Source organism: Artibeus jamaicensis, unplaced genomic scaffold (assembly GCF_021234435.1).
Source record: "Artibeus jamaicensis isolate MK-2021 breed Jamaican fruit bat unplaced genomic scaffold, CSHL_Jam_final contig_923, whole genome shotgun sequence".
Taxonomy (NCBI): domain Eukaryota; kingdom Metazoa; phylum Chordata; class Mammalia; order Chiroptera; family Phyllostomidae; genus Artibeus; species Artibeus jamaicensis.
Genome location: NW_026522014.1, coordinates 16,053,095 through 16,069,982, shown reverse-complemented (window position 1 = coordinate 16,069,982; position 16,888 = coordinate 16,053,095). Strand labels below are relative to the sequence as shown.

The following is a 16,888-nucleotide window of genomic DNA, read 5'->3' as shown; positions in this document are numbered from 1 at the left end:
CTAACCTCTAGGTGGCAGTAAACTGAATTAGCCAAAAAGTACTTCAGATGTTTTTGCTTTAAAATTTGGTCTGTGTGTGGCCTCTGGGACTAATCTTTTAGATTACTAATGAAACCAGTTTTTCTTGAAGAATGCTATCTTTTGACAATTTTATGTCTGGTATTGTTCCCAAAATAAACTGGAGAGATTTAGATTATTACAGATATTTAATATCATCTATATAATGCATTAAGAATTTGCCAATGAATGGTAAGTATATTTTTATAGCTCACTATCCTCTGAGCAAGCTGGAGGGAGTGACCACTTATGAGAATGAATCAGATCCTTCTGGAAGAATACCCTGATTATAGAAATCCTGTCAGACATCCTTGGTAACTTCCTTTTCTGGTATATATCTTCACAAAGTCAAGGCATACTTGAGGATAACAATTAATTTTTGGTTTTTATTTTTTAAGTACTTAAAATAGAAATATCAGAATTATGTGGTATAAATCTGTCCCTCAATTTCAAAGACTTTGAAACTCTGAATATGAAATTCAGGTTCAGGGTTAATAATTAGAAAAGCTGTGATTTAAAAATACTTTAACTTGTATGCTAGTTTAATAGTGACTAATAAAAACTCATGTATACATTTATATACTTATACTCACCAGCACACAGCTTTCCATGGTGATATGGACAAGAAAAGTCATCCTTTTCACAGTATTTTCCATATACTTTCCCAAGCTTAATTTTGTGACACAAACACTTCCCACAAATACACAGACCTCGACCGCTGCAAACAGGTTGACCTTCGTGTGACTTGCAGCTCTCCGAAGGCACCTGATCTTCATCAAAGTGACATTTATTCTCTTCACACTGGAAACACTTGGAGTCGAGAAAAGTTTCATCTACACACTTTCTTTTAGGTCCTTGGCTGTCATCACACTGACAGCTGCAGTTTCTGTGTATGTGAATTTTAGTGGTTTCATTGAAACCAATAGGTTTGATTATTGCATAGCTTTCTCCTCCTGTGACATCACATTTTTTCATTGTAATTGTTACATTGAAAAGAACCTAAATTTAGGACAGGGAGGAAGAAAACATATGTCTTGATTATTTTTATTACCAATATTATATTTGTTAATGATATTTTGAATCAACATTCCATCTTATAGAAATTAGTATTTATAAATTATACAAGTAATCTTCCATATGTAGAGTTTAACCCCTTTTTAATTTATTTCCTAATTAATGAGCTAGAAAGTTAAAGGATGCAATGACTACTACTCGCTTATGTTATACTATTAAATGCATAGGGGTTAAAGACTATTTGAAATGTCTGTTCAACTTTTGATGATTAATACATGTCCTCTATTGATTTCTTAACCAGCTTGAGAGAGCCTAGATCATTTTCTGGGTTTGGCCCTTCACCTGGGTGGTCACCGACTAGTTGATACTAAGGATAGGTCAAATAAACTAAAAAGCTTCTACTGCTTTGAACCCCTGAGATGGGGTCTTCAAATGAACGATTTTAATTTTGTTTCTATTTGGCAGGGGATCAAGTAAAGTTTCAGAGTTAACTTTTAGTTTATACATAGTATTAATGGAGGAAAATATGAGGCTTTCTCTGACTTACTGAAGGAAAAAAAAATATCTAAGACTCTCACTCTCAGAACTTCAGATCTCAACACAGACCGTACACGATCTCAGTGGAGAGGTTAGCCCCCAACTAGGAGTGTGGGCTGGCAGGGACCGGTTTTCTCACAGAACTACGGAATTTCTTCCTTCTGCCAGATTTGTTATTTTCCTCTATTTTTATTTTGCACTTGATTGGTTTAATGTGTCTATTTATATTTGTTAACCCACCTTATGGTCTTCAGGTACTTTGGTAAATAACATATGTTTTTTTTCCATGTTAGACTGAAATTTGTTATAATTTAAAATAATTTGTGCTGGACTTTTAGTTTGGAATGAAGATAGAAATATATATATATATATATATACACACACACACACACAAATATATATATATGGATAGATATTTATATATATCACAAGCAAAAGCCTATCATAAATATATTTATATTTGTATATATACATATAATACTATGAAAAATTTTAATTTAGCTTTATATATTGTATATATGCTTTAGAGATCAGAATCAGTCTCATAACATTAAAATCAATGCAGTTGGTATTGTATTTGAAATATTTTTTGTCTTTAAGAATGTTAGAGATTAGCAGATGTGTACAATAATGTGGTCACTGCCACATTAATAGTAGTGCAAAATGCAGGTTCATATAATTAAGATGTCATACAACTCTCACTAAAAGTCAAACTGTTTATATTACTTGTTGAAAGTGAGGGGAATAAAAGGATGTAGGCAAAAAGAGAAAAAAAGATGTAAGGAAATACATTCTGTCGAAATGGATTTTAAAAGAAAGAACTACATCTAAGAAGGTAACCCTTTCTCAGAAAGTAACTTAATGCCCTGTATTTGTTATCATAAAGTTTTCTCTATACTTAATGGAAATCAAATATGTATTTTGTAAATTGGTATATAATGTTTTTTGAACAAAATCCAAGGACTGATTATGGAGGGGCTCACAAAACTCAAACTACCAATAATTAATTTCGAATATACAACTTGTGGGAGCATCTATACCACCTGCTTTTCACCAGGAGGGAAAAACATATTCAAACTAAAGAGAAAGGAAGATTGTATTTTATTCAATCTTAGGATCTTAGGACCTTTTCATCTTTTTCAATAACTCTTGTTCTTTTTTCTACATCATGACATGAAAATAATTAGAAACATCATATAAGCCTTCGAGATGGAAACAAAAGGGCTTATAACTCTAGTCCAAGCTATTCACTTAAATGTGGGGCAACTGATGTCTCAAGAGGTAAATGACTCACCAAAAATCACTGTATTCAAGAAGAATTTCCCTTTAAAAGTTTTGTTTTTTTTTTTAAATCTGTGTGTTTACTCTCTATTGTGCTGGTCCCCAGAGAATCCCTCTCTCCTCTGGTCCCATTTCCTGAAGCTACTATAATCTGGGCCTCTTTATTTCCACATTTCATCCTTTTTTAGTTAAGTGAGGACACTTCTTTTTATTGTTTTAACAAATTTCCCTACTGCCTCCTAGATCGTTAAGAGTATATTGAAAAAATTTCAAAGTAAAAGATTTTGGAATTTTTAGCCTTTATCAACTGATCCATCATTTTCATTCTTTTCTGTGGCTCATTAACCTTCAGTTTTACATTTGCTCTGAGAATTTTCAGATTTGAAATAAAAAAGATATTATCATCATCATCAGTATAGACACTGCTTATTTCAGGAGATGTGATTTCCTAATATGTCATGGCTGTGTCCCTTAAGTTTAAAGACATTATCATTGAATAAGTATGTAACATAATATTTATTTAACTTGAGAGTTTGAGAGAATCATCAGTGAAGTTAAAACAAGTAGGAACTTTTCAGAGAGACAATAAAAGTTACTTTGAAGTGTAAATAAGATCCTTGGAGTCAGGAGTAAGTAAAGTCTCTCAGAATGGTTTGATTTTCTGTGAGAAAACATGCTAAACAACTTAGTTCACTTGAAATGGGAGCCACGCGCACCCACATACTTCGTCGTTGCTTGTCACGTTGCCACATCCTTCTGTGCCTGGCCTCCGGGTCCCATCTGGACAGATGGCAGTAATGTTTACATAGACGCCTTTCACCTGGTTTTCCACTTGCACTTTGACTTCTGAAATAAGTTTCTGCAGAAACACCATTTTAAAATTTTATACTATAGCACTATTAAATGTAAGCAACTTCATAGTGTCAATTTTATTAAATCATTCTAGATATAACTAAAAATTCTGTCTTTATAAAAAGATGAATAAAATAGTGTTTCCATATAATGACCCAATTATATTTGAAATACGTACAAAGTATTGAAGGATTAGATTATCTACATTTAAGTGCTCTATTTAAAAAAATATTTCCACACATTTCTTGCATTTTGATCACTTCAAAGATAAACCTCACTCAGACTTTGTTCCAAAAATAGTCACATATCATCAAAGAGAGTAAATCTTGACAGCTTCAAATCTGAAACATACCTCTCACATTTACAGCTGTTAAACAAGAAACATTTCGGTGTCAAATACTTCAGACTATCATGAAAGCTAAAATGCCTTATTGATACAGAACTGAAAGGAAATTTATGGGAGGCCACTTGTATACAGTAGGCATAAGAATTACCTGCCAGATATGGTCCTATAAATTGTCCATGAAAGGACTAGGGTTTTGCCAAGTTCCTGGAGCTTGCTTGTGTCAATAAAATCTGTTCCATTTCTTAATACTGAAATAGAGCCCCTTCCTGAGCAGAAAACCATTCACTCATTTGTGAAATCTTTCAAAAAAAACCATTTATGTAATGACTATTATGATTTAGGCACATACCAATTTCTTCCATTACAATCATGGACATAGATAATAGTACAGTGATTGCCAGAGAGAAGGGGTTGGAGGTAAGTAGGAGAGTAAAATGGGGACAAATGGAGATGGAAGGAGACTTGACTTTGGGTGGTGAACACACAATACAATATACAGATGACATACTATAGAACTGTGTACCTAAGACCTATATACTTTTATTAACCAATATCACCCCAATAAATTCAATAATCAAGAAAGAAAAAAAGAAAATTCTAGCTACATTAAATATATACTGTAGATCTGCATGTATTTCATTCATAAAACTAAGAATCTACCACATGCAAAAGTCCTTAACGTATACTTGTAAACAAAGGAAGTGAAAAGATGACAAATGTACCTATGGAAAGAGAGTGAATGTCAGGGTATGAAGGAAAAAATTCCAATGATGTCTAATTTGTTTGCCTGAGTAATTTTTCTTCTTCAGTTGTATCATCAATAAAGACATGTGTGCTAATTAATAATTTATCATGGAATTTTGATAATGAATCTTTAAAACAAGATGCTTCCTCAACTTAATAAATTTTATTTGGATTAGGTAAGACTGTCAGCCACATTTTTATCTCCCAAAGAACTCATACATTGTAATCACCTAATTGAATGATTTTGGCAAACCAACAGCAACTTCTAATGGTAAACAAAGTGTCGATATGGTGATGGTTTGACCAATCAGAAGGAAATTCCTAATATTCTGAGTGTTCTCAGCCTGCCCTTCTGAAATTTTGCTCTTTGAAAACCTTGAGCTAGTTATACTAATATGTTTCAAGAAGGGTGTGAAGACAAGTAACTAAAATGTTTCTCATTTTTGGATCTAGAATTAAGCTCCAGACATAAGCTTAAGCTTCTCTTTTAAGATCTAAAAGGTGCAGTGGCAGAATCTATTTTATTGTAATGTATAATTCTTTTTTATTCGATGTAATTTATTTTTCCTTTCTTAATTTCAGCTAAATCACTATTGCTATTAGAGTTATGATTTTTATATAATTTTAATTCTAATGGCAGTCCTTATGTAAAGGCTAAAAAGTAAAATGTAGGCACATTCACTATATGCTAAATTCTTAAAAAGGAAGTGCAAAAAATGAAAAGTTAAAATGAAAATATTTTTCTCCTTTGTTTTTCATCAATGAATTGTGAATTGTTTCTTTTGGACTATAAAAACAAAGTGAAATTTGGGAAGAATTAAAAATATATATACTTATATAAAATAATAACAGAATCCCAACGTAAGGAGATTAGTTAGCTAGAGTTAAGTTTTTGTTGGATGTGCCAGTATTTTTCCATTGTTTAAAGTTAATTGGAACTGAAAGCAACTAAGGTATTACATACCTATTAGGCAAATGAGGAACATAAAATCAAATGCCGCTGTTTTCCTTTTCACTGATGCTGTCTTTCATACAGGCACGTTTGTCAATTTCTATTCTTTGTTTGGGGTAATAAATGGGTTCATACTATAAAAACTAGAGTGGCTTCTAATACTGTAAGCTCCTTCCTTATTTTAATTTTTCCTGGGAACGAGCTGTGGATGGGAATGTTATACACATGATTGATTTTCTTTCATAAGAAGCTTCCCCAGTCCTAAAGTTCCTTTGTAACAGTGAGAAAGAAATATAATTAAAGATGCAACGGATTTTCAGACATAGAACAACTTTTTGGCCCCCCCAAAAACCTCACAAGATTTGTTTTCCTTTAAAAAAAAATCTCACAAGATTAACTCAAAGAGAATAGTCTAAGAACATGTATGAATGACCTGTTGACATGGACCACAGGGTGGGGATTGACTGAGAGTGGAGGTAGGCTGGGTGGAGGAGGGCAAAGTGAGAAAAATTGGGACAACTGTAGTAGAATAACAATAAAAATTTTACAAAAGTGTGTATAAAAAACAAAAAAGGAAATTTAAACAAGTCCTCCACTTTCTGTCCTCTGACTGCTTTCAGCCTACCCCTCTTGTAGTGCAGCTGAGGGCAGATGTTGCAAGGAGACCCTGCGGAGAGAAGCCTGAGATTTCTCACAGTGCTTGGGCTACTGCTTCCCTGTTTGACTCTCCTGTGTCGGAAAGGGAATCATAGAATTTTGGGAAGTGAGACTTTATTGATGCTCCATAAATTCAGGGTTGAATAAAGCACATCTTTGGAGAGTGACTGTGTAGAGTATAAAATCCAAAACAGGTGGTATCACCTGGTCCTGGCGTTAAGGAAGACCTGGGTTCTGATCCTGCTTCCGCTTGTTAGTTGTTTCACCTTTGGTTAATTTGCTTAGCTTCTTTGGGGTTCTACAAATACACAATGGGAATACTATGCCTGCCTTATGGGTCAGTTGTGCGGATTGAATGAGGTCACGTGTGGAAAGAAATTGGTTCTTAGTGGAATTAAAGTAACAGTCACTATTGTCATAACATCCTAACAGAGAATTCTTTCCAGGGATGGCCTAGGTTGAAGGAGTAGATGTTTCTCTAAACCTTGGCATTTGACACCCACTCTTCACAGACTGAGGACAGCATACAACTATCAATAAAATATCTCTTAAGGTGATTCTTTTAATAAACTAGTTTTATAAAACTGCTAAAATAACTGATTGAATATTCAAGTGATTCATCCAGGAAACCCTAACAGTCTTCTTAGTAATCTCTACATCCAAGATAGATCATTTTATCTGACAGGTTGCTGATTGAAATAGCAGTGATTTCTTACTTTATCTTGGTGACATAGGAAATTGTGAAATTTCTTGACCATAAAGTATATTCGATAGCTGTGATTTGGTGACTCATAGAGTATTTGATGTGGAAAGAGATGCAGATTGCTTGTAGCCCCACCGGGCTTACCGTCAGTGAGACGTGGTAAGGCACAGAGGGCCGAGGTGGCTTGTCCCCGAGGCCCCACGGCTCATGAGTGGAAGAGCCAGGGCTGAATTAGGTTCTTCATCCCAAATGGTATGTTCTTTCCACCACTCTTTCAAGATGATAGGGCACTGGTTTGTCCCTTACCACAGAAATTGGGGTTAAAAGTTTATTAAAAAAATTATGTAGAATATATGTGCACATACCTGATAGGCTTCTACTACCAAATTATTGAGGTTTGCAGCCTTTGATTCTATTTCACCAGCAATGGTGCCGGGCAAGAGGGGTAGAAGGTCCTAAAAATATATATATACCAATAACATTTAATGACAATCATCTGCAATGGTTTAGCAATCAACAAATAGTAAAGATTCTTGTAGTTACCAGTGGAAGGTGACATGAATCAGAAAAGATTAGAGAAATGTATGCAGTCAAGTAGTGCAGCTAAAACAGGTACACCTGAAATGGTAGTGTGTATGTGTATGTGCAAGAGAGTGTGTGCATTGCACAAATGACATGCTGCCCCCAAAACCTAGTCAAAGCACAGACCGGCATTTCCCAGAGTATCTTCCCTGGAATATAGTCTCCAGAGGTTTTAAATATGAGATGATTCTAAGGGCAGATAAGTTTGCCAAGTTCTATGCATGGTTTCTTCCACTTAGCGACTAAAAATGTGTACTTGCAAATTAAAGGTTCGGAGAAGTCCCACAATTTAGAAACAATGTACCATTATTTAGTGCAGCATTTCTCAACATTTCTTTAATTACAAAACTCTTTTCTCATGTAACAACAAATATAAACATTTTGCAGAATGACTGTTCTGTGGAACGAACTTTATCACATGTTGGCCTGGACTGGAGAAAAAAAATCAGTCACAAGTGGAAGCTTCATGGAGCAACTGTTCTTGAGGGATGTTCTTAATTACTGAATAGTTATGGAGAAGATTCCGGGTATTCCTAGTGAGAAAAAGCATTAGTGAAGGCCTAAAGGTTTATGTTAGGTGAAATGAGAACAGAGAAGAAACAGGGTAGTGGGAAGGATGCATAACTGATGTGAAATCAGGTTATGAAGTCTTGAAATCCATTTATGCACTCATTTTATCACTCAGAAGTATCATTAAGTTCCTGCTGTATGCCAGCTGACACTTAGACACTAGCAGCTTCGTATGTCAGGTCATAGGAAAAATGTATCTCTCACCGATTTTTAAAATCCACTTATAAAACCTTTTTTAAGCACCTGTTGGGGCCACTTTGGCGATTCTAAATCACTAGATCACTAGTTTCCACTTTTGTGAATCCCACTGGTACATAAATGACAATTTCAGAAAAAACAATGTATAGGAAGCAATAGAAAGATGTGCAGACCCTAATGAGAAGGATACCCAGCTAGCATTTGATGGCTGGGGAAGGTTGTCAGGGACTGTCTCCTGGAAGTGACACATGAGCTGTGCCTTGAAGGATGGATGAGTAAGACTTAGCCAAGTAACGAGGGAGGTGGGAGAAGGGCTTCCAGGCCTGGTGGGTACTTAGCAAGAACATTGGCACAAAGGAGAACAAGAGTTTGGTGAATGGTGTGCACAGAATTAGAAGCAGGGCTGGAGGGACAAGTGTGAGGCAGAGAGCAGTAGGGGATGAGTCCAGGGAGGCAAGCAGGGACCAGAGGGTTTCTTAGGCCACATTAAAGATTTGATCCTCTAAATCAGAGGGGACTCTGGGAACTTTTTACTTTAGGGGCGCTCTGCCCACACAGGTGATTTAAACAGATCATCCTGCAGCCAGGTGGATGATGGATTTGGGAGCTATGCTAAGAAGCTGTTACAACTCAGATGAAGGCGGCTGATAAAAATGTATCCGGGCAGCTAAAGTAGGTGACTATAAGAATACATACAGGACCAAAGCAGAGCTTGTCAAGAGTTCAGAACCTGTTGATTCTTACTATGCACACAACTCAATTAATAATAAGCCTGCCAGGTTTTATGGTTTACCAGGCAGTGAAATTCTCTTTTTAAAACAGAGCAGGGTGAAACTGCTAGAGCCAATAACACCATCAAGAAATACTAAAATAGTGGTCAAAGAGGCAAAAGCAATAAAAGCAGCATAAAGAATATAGTCAGTAACATTGTAGTAAGAATGTACAGTGCCAGATAGGTAGTAGTCTTACTGGGGTGATTACTTTGTGAGGTATATTCGTGTCTTTTCCATTATTTTCACAGTACCACAATTAGTTCTAGAGCCCACACTTGGTTCTAGGTTCTATGGATAGAATTTATACGTAAATGCTCATGTGCAGTATCATTAGCTAATACAGCATTCAACTTTCATCACACAAAGCACAATAGCTCTAGAATTCTTATTTGGGATTTTAAGAAGTATCTTTGTTTCAACTACCAAAGCAAAAATTTTAATTTGTATATTTTGGGAATAAACATACCTTATACCAATGAAACTGTTTTCCTTGAACTGCAAAGATGACATTAATGTTGTTGTCTATTAACTTTTCTGAGAGTTGTCCTAGTGAGGGATGTTCCTGTGAATGGGCGATGAAATAAGAAAGAGAGCAAAATTGAGTAGCTTGATCCCATACATAGGCAAACATTTCTTATGCAGGAGACCGTATGACTGATATAAAAATGTGTTTTGTTGTTGGGAAGGGTTATGGCTTCACTAGAGACATGAAATTTCTTAAAAAAATAAGATCAACATTAATGCATTAAGGACTTTTAATAGATAAATGCTCCATAACAAGGTGTAGCTCAGGAAAATGAAAAGAGCTGAATTCAACATAGTACAGAGTATTCAGAACCCCTTTAGGTTCACGTGGGGAATCAGAGTGATAGAACAGAAAGGTAATTTAGTATTCAGATATAGACTCATTAGTGACAATCAAATTCTGAGGCAAAACTCATTAAAAAGTGTTGAAAGGCAAGTATGAGCATCTATATAAACACACACACACACATACATACATTTGATATATAAAATGACATAGTGTGAACTTCATTTAAAACCAGAAAACCCTGTACTCAAATCCCAGGTTGTCACTTAAACATTCTACCTCGGGCCCATCCTCTCTAACATGTGAATGGTATCTGCTGGCAAAATGAAGAAGATCACATTAGTATGTGTACAATTTAGTGCAGTTTCTTGCATAGGGTAGGTGCTCAAAATTGATATCAATGCTCATGATTTTTACTTCCCCCAGCTTACACAAGGTGCAGATTATAGATCTCTCATTTTGCTTAACTTTTTTGTCATATAGATGTATATTTTTAAAATCTGTTTTACTTTGATAAATAAAGCTTATGTACAGCCAACTGTGACATTAGTGAAAAAGCTTAGGGTGAGTAGAAGGAGAATAAAATTTAGTAAGTCTGAGAAATCTGACAACTTGGACATTGCTATATCTAAAGTTATATAGTTAGATATTGTACTTGATATTTTTCTCTTTCTGCAAATGCTCTTCTAGGAAAAACTAATAATCTTGTATAACAGCTTCATACTAGATACCTCTCCAAGGGGTGATGCTGAACTTCACCTGTACTAGTAACCACCTGTCCCTTGGTGGGTTACGTTAGTCAAAGGCCACACTGGGCCTAATTAGTATCGTGTGATTCAAGTTCAAATTACTCTGTAGTTTTCACTCCCCTTTCCACCCTTCAGTGCTAATTGTTTTCTTAAGGGAAATTTTGCTAAACCATCTTGTCTAACATTTCTGAATTTGAGCAAATATGATAAGTGAACTTATTAAAGAGCTAATTTTATTAGTTTTGGTTATAGTCTACGTTCTGTGACCCAGATATTAAATTTACATACAAGATGTAAGAGATAGTCTTATGCTTAAAAATATTATCACTAACATAAGCAACTGCTATGATCTGAATGTGTCCCCCCTCCCCAAATTTATATGTTGAAATCCTAACCCCCAAGGTGATGGTGTTAGGAGGTGGGCAGTGGGGAGATGATTAGGTTATTAAGGAGACTTCACGGATGGGCTGGTTCCCTTAAACAAGAGGACCCATGGAAGAAGCTCCCTCGCCCCATCCACAAGTGAGGTTACAGCAAGAGCATGTCATCTGTGAAACAGAAAGTAGGCTCTAACCAGACCCTGAATCTTCCAGTGTTCCAGTCTGAACAAGTTCAGACATTGTTCTTGAACTACCCAACTTCCAGAACTGTGAGGAATAAATTTCTGTTGTTTATAAGACACCCAGTTTATGGGGTTTTTTTTGGTTGTAGCAGCCCAAATGGACTAAGAAAATAACCATAACAAATATGCTTTTATTTTTATATAATCTATAATTGCTGTGGTATAAGCAAATCAAATTTGTGTGACCTGCATTTAAATATAATATGAAACCAATTTATGAAGAAATTAAAAAAATATTACCACATGGATTTCTATGAGAAACATTTTGCCCAGAGCAATTCTTAAAATATAATTTTAAAGTAATAGAAAAATAATCCCCCAAGTATAAGTTCTACCAGATACATTCTTATTCCTTGTTCCTAATAATACATATACTCTTAAAATAGATTTATGACAGTTTGAAGGATGCTGGTAAGTTAAAGAGAACAAGGAAGGGTACATCTAGCTGTATCTGAGGTATTTTTTAATGGCAACAACTACTTTTCAAATATTTTTGCTTTTATAAAAAATAATCACAATTTGCCAAGCATTCCCTCTTCTTAATTTTGCAAGCCATTCATATTGTAAGGATAATTTAATCCATATGTTTTTAACCAGCTTATACTTAACTCACATAAAACCAACATTTAAATGACAGTCCGAGATGTAAGCAGCTTTGGGAACCTTCCTAATCTCTCTCCCCTTTCAAAAACAGGAAGTCACACTGACCAAAAGTACACAAATTTTAAGTCTAGAAAGTTCTAGTTTAGTCAGAAGCTCATTAAAAAAAAAAAAAAGGTCAGTGGATTTTTTAAGCTTGAACACTTTTTTTTGAACCATAGAAAGACATCTGTTTTAAAGAAAATTCCAAGTACCTTGACGCAGATTTGTTAAAATTACAAATGTTTAACAGATGTTTAAATAAACCATGTTGACAGGAGAGCTGTGGATTAATGACCATTGTGGAAACCCCTTCCCCTTTCCCCCGTGAAGCACATTATCCTCTAAGTATTTTATCTTTTATGTCTTGTATCTCACTAGCAGGAACACTCCCTCTCAGCCAGCTGTTCTGGTGACGTCACTGCTCCTCATCCCAACTCCCCCTTCATCTAACCCATTACATATTGTTTGTCTAAACTCTGAAAATAATTAATAGAGATAACAGGCATTCCAGGAAGAAGGGGGAGCAATGTGCCAAGACAGCTGCTATGTAATTAAGGGCAAAAGGATTCCTTTCACATTTTTCTTCTTCACCAACACCTTCGCTGTGACTTGTGGGAAATAACTTAAAAGTGTCTGAAGGGAAGAGGAGTTAAGAAAGATTCATTGAAAGCAATTTTGGTTAAAGAGATAACTGTGTACAAATGTATGGGAGAATTTTTAATAATGTGCATATGTAGTGGCAAAAAAGAAAGGTTTATGATTTTCAGACTTCATAAAAGTAAGGATCATAAAAAATATTTTGAAAAATAATATAGAATTTGTAATATTTGAATATCATAATATGCAAAAAATCCCAATGTCTTCATTAAAGTATTCAGTTATCTGAATTATTTTCTTACAGGTCACTTTTTAGAGGAAAGAAACAAACAGCATGAAAGCAATCTTATAACAGATTCATTTAGAGTTGAAGCCTTTATGTGTTTTCAGCCTATTGTCTATGTACATGACTACATAGCAGTAATCACTTGGATCCGGGTTTCTTGTCAGTGACACTATAGACATTTGAGAGCCAGGTATTCTGTGTTGTGGTGGGGGCGCCTGTCCAGTGTAGTGGGATATTTAGCAACATCCCTAGCCTCTGTATACTAGATCTTAGTTTCTCACCCTTCTGCCAGTAGTAACAGCCAGAATGGCTCTGGACACTGAAATGTCCTCTGGGGGGCAAAATTGCTCCAGTCGAGAACCATATGAAGAGCAGGGGCTCCGGACACAGACCACTTGGGACCTCAACTCCTGGCTCTGCAATTCCTAGCTATGTAACACTGGACAGCTGTCTCAACCTCTGTGTGGTCCAGTTTCCATATGTATAAAATAGGCGCAAATACTAGTATTGACCTCTCAGAGTGCTGCTGGTAGGGAGTAAATGTGTTAGCATGTATGAAGGCTTTACTTACCATTCTGTAATTTCTAAGTTTAGATTAAGTGGTGAGTAGGAGCTCACGTCCTGATGTCACACTGCTCGGCATTTACCATTGGCAATACTCCGCAGGGTTGTGTGACCATACAAATTCCTGCTCTCTATAGGGTTTCTATTTTCTCATGTATAAAAGGGAGGTGATAGCAGTATCTACACCTCACTGGGTTGTTGGGTGGTGTTACTTAAAGGTAAGAGCCAAGCACCATAGGACTGCCTAATAAAAGACAGCTTTCAACAGAAGACTTAATATAATGCACTTGGAGGCCATTACTGAAGGCTAGAGGTTGGGCTCTTGCATATGCTTTATTTGACTTGCCTGACTTATTTACCCTTAGTACCTGGCCTCTGAAGTGTTTGAGTGTGTGGCTTCTGCCCAACAGAGTATCAACGGCAAACCATGGTATCCTAGTTACCGAAGTGAGAGGTGTGGACTGATCATTTCTGCAAGCCTTTTAATCAATGGGAGTGGTCGTAAAAAGTTCTATGCTTAAATATGAACTGAAACATATCATTTAATTGGAACATTCCATTTCATAAATATTTTCATCCAATTTTGTTTTCATTGCTTCACTTTAGCAAACCATTATTTGTTCTCAGCATCAGAGCCATTACATCAATAAAAGCAGTGCTAGTCTAAGCCTGGCCTAGGCGATTCTGGGTGCAACTTTTGCTTTGAATTAAAAAAAAGGAACTAAATATTGTTTTCAGAAGTGACTTCCTGGCTATTTTATTCCTACCATGAAAAGCCTTCAAATTAGATCTCACCTGAGTTATCGAGGTCAGTATTGTTTGCATGGCATTTACCATTTAAAGCAGACTGTTCACAGAGCAGCTGGTATCAGATGTGTTGATTTTAAAGTTGTAACAGTGTTTTAAAAAACAAGTACACATGGGCTTAAAAATTTTTAGGTGCGTTCTGCCTGGGTGACATTTCCTTTATTTTCCCAATTTTGCATGTTCCTAAAGCCCCAAAGTACCAACACTGTGAACTGATCTTATCTCTTTAATTACTTTAAAAAATTATATTTTATGCAATGTTAAGCAGATAAAAATAAAGTGAAAATCAGGAAATAGGGTTAAAATTTTTATTATATGCTTTAGTTTGGCCAAATTATTACTGTTAATATTATTCTGAGACTAACTATCGATTAATACATCTTTTTCCCCCCTTAAAATGATTGTTTTGATTTAGGTGGCTTCTCTATTTGACTTGAAATAACTATTTTGTGCTGTTAAGCCTCAGTCTATGCAACAGGTAGCAGATCTGGGTTGTTCTAGATTTTCTTTTTTACTAGCTATAGGATTCAGTATAATGCAAAATAAGGAACACTGTATGAATTTGGGCTTAGGAAGTACATCTTTTTCAAGTGTTTAAAACATTTAGGAAGAATCTTCAGAGTTGAAAGTGCTGAAAATATTTTTAAAAATGACTTCCACTACAGCTCCTTTCAGTGTGATCACTCGCATTCACTGATTTCCTGACAGGTGGCTGTACTGACTTAGTATTAAGATTGAGGCATATGGAGTAAGCTAGAAGTCTGCAAATATTTTGGGAAAGATATTTGTTCTCCCTCCCTACTTTATTTATTGTGGATAGGTATGATGATGCCTGTCTGGCCAAGCTGATATGGAGATCCAATGAGCTGAGGTATGTTGAGGGTCTGGCGGGTGACCTAGCTCAGGATCAATGGCAATAAATGGAGGCAGCCAGCACAGCATCAGGTTGAAGCACATCAGTGGATTCTGGTGTTAGAGGCCTTAGGTGTGGGTCTGAACTCAGATATTTGTAGTAGCTCCGTGACCTTGCATAAAATTACCTGATGCCTCTAAGTTTCAGTTTACTCAACTATAAAAGGTTGTGGTGAAGCCTGAATAAGATAATATAAGCAATTTGATTAGCATAGTGCCCAGCTCAAAATAACTGCTCAGTGAATTAGTAATTTCATTGGTAAAATAAAAATGTATCTGGAACAAAGAAGCCCAGACTCAGAAAAAAAAAAAGAGACATTTAACATTTTCTGAAGTTAAAGAGGCTATTTCTTAGTCACAGAGCAAAATAATTGTTTCTTTACTAAAAAATTAAAATTGTATCTTTATGTGGAATGCTGTCTGATATCAGCAGATATTGAAAAGTATCAGAAATAGCCCAATCAGAAAAGAATAAAACAGAGATAGATATAATAACTTCATGAAAGGTTCCCCCCCCTCAGGCAGCAAAGTTATAGATTAAATTAGCAAAATATCTTCTCAAGCTCTCTTTCTCATCTGCAGTCCTGGAAAAATCTAATCTAATTCCAAGTTGTTGAGGTACATGGTAAAAAGGAACCTTTTTAAATGACTTGCTATAAATGAAGAGCATGTTAAACAAAGCTGCATGAAAAGTCAGAGGCAGAATATTAACATTTTTTACCCATAAGGAAGCAAAACTCTCAAATAGTGCCTAACATGCCTTCTGCAATTCAGCATGAGGGCTCTCAAATGGTGATCAGTTCAGCAGCTACTCTATCCAAATGAGAAAGAATAAACTGTGAAGCCAGAAATGAGGAAATTGTGATGAGTTATATGATAGGAGGGATGGAGAAACACTGACTATAATATGATGAGGCACAGAAAAAAAGAAGACGGAGTAGAGAAAGAAACACCAAACCTAAGCAACTGAATACAACGGAGAAAATGATGGTGCAATCTTGCCTGTGTGCATCTCTCTATCCAGGACTGAGAGCGACATTTAAAAATCCCACTAATAAGGGTTCATTGTATGAACTGCATGCCTCTTCCAAAGGCTTGTTCTTTAGCCCCCTTCTATTGCGACTGGAGACCCTGGTGTTATTCTTGGCCTCTGCCAAGGGTAGGGTGAATGATTATGAGGGCTCTGTGTGAGGCTGGGATTTACCCTGGAGGTAGTGGGTGGGAAGACAGGGAGAAATTCCAGATTCTTAGTATTAATAACCTATCTTCTACACCATTCATAGTTTTTATACTAAGATCTACCATTTTCAAAAGAATACCATATCTTAAACTGTCATTAGTATTAGATAAATTATAAAATTACATTACTACTCTAGTTTTTCATTCCAGCACTTGGGAGAAAAAGCTGTGGAAAATGTAATTTATTTACTAGTATCCTCATTTGCCACATAAAATACTGTAATAATATGTAACTATAAACTCCTTTAAATTGTATCTTGTTTTGCAATTTATGTAAGCCAAATTATGTGCTTTATTTCTTCCATAAGTAAGACTGCAACCAGAAAGAGCAAAAATTGCTCTATTTCTTCTACTTTAACCCTGAGACACCATGGCAAAGTGGTTAAGAATACA

At 35.7% G+C, this 16,888-nt stretch overlaps 1 protein-coding gene across 7 annotated transcripts in view; it reads right to left on the bottom strand.

The window, feature by feature from the left end:
* ITGB8 (integrin subunit beta 8) overlaps positions 1–16,888 on the bottom strand; it is an 83,990-nt gene that overhangs the window by 14,994 nt on the left and 52,108 nt on the right. For all 7 annotated transcript variants that reach the window (XM_037163890.2, XM_037163894.2, XM_037163893.2 and 4 more), the window contains 4 exons: positions 9,733–9,828; positions 7,509–7,598; positions 3,614–3,748; positions 651–1,056 (listed from right to left, as the gene is read on the bottom strand). In XM_037163890.2, coding sequence (XP_037019785.2) covers positions 651–1,056; positions 3,614–3,748; positions 7,509–7,598; positions 9,733–9,828 — 727 coding nt within the window. The remainder of the gene's footprint in view (positions 1–650; positions 1,057–3,613; positions 3,749–7,508; positions 7,599–9,732; positions 9,829–16,888) is intronic.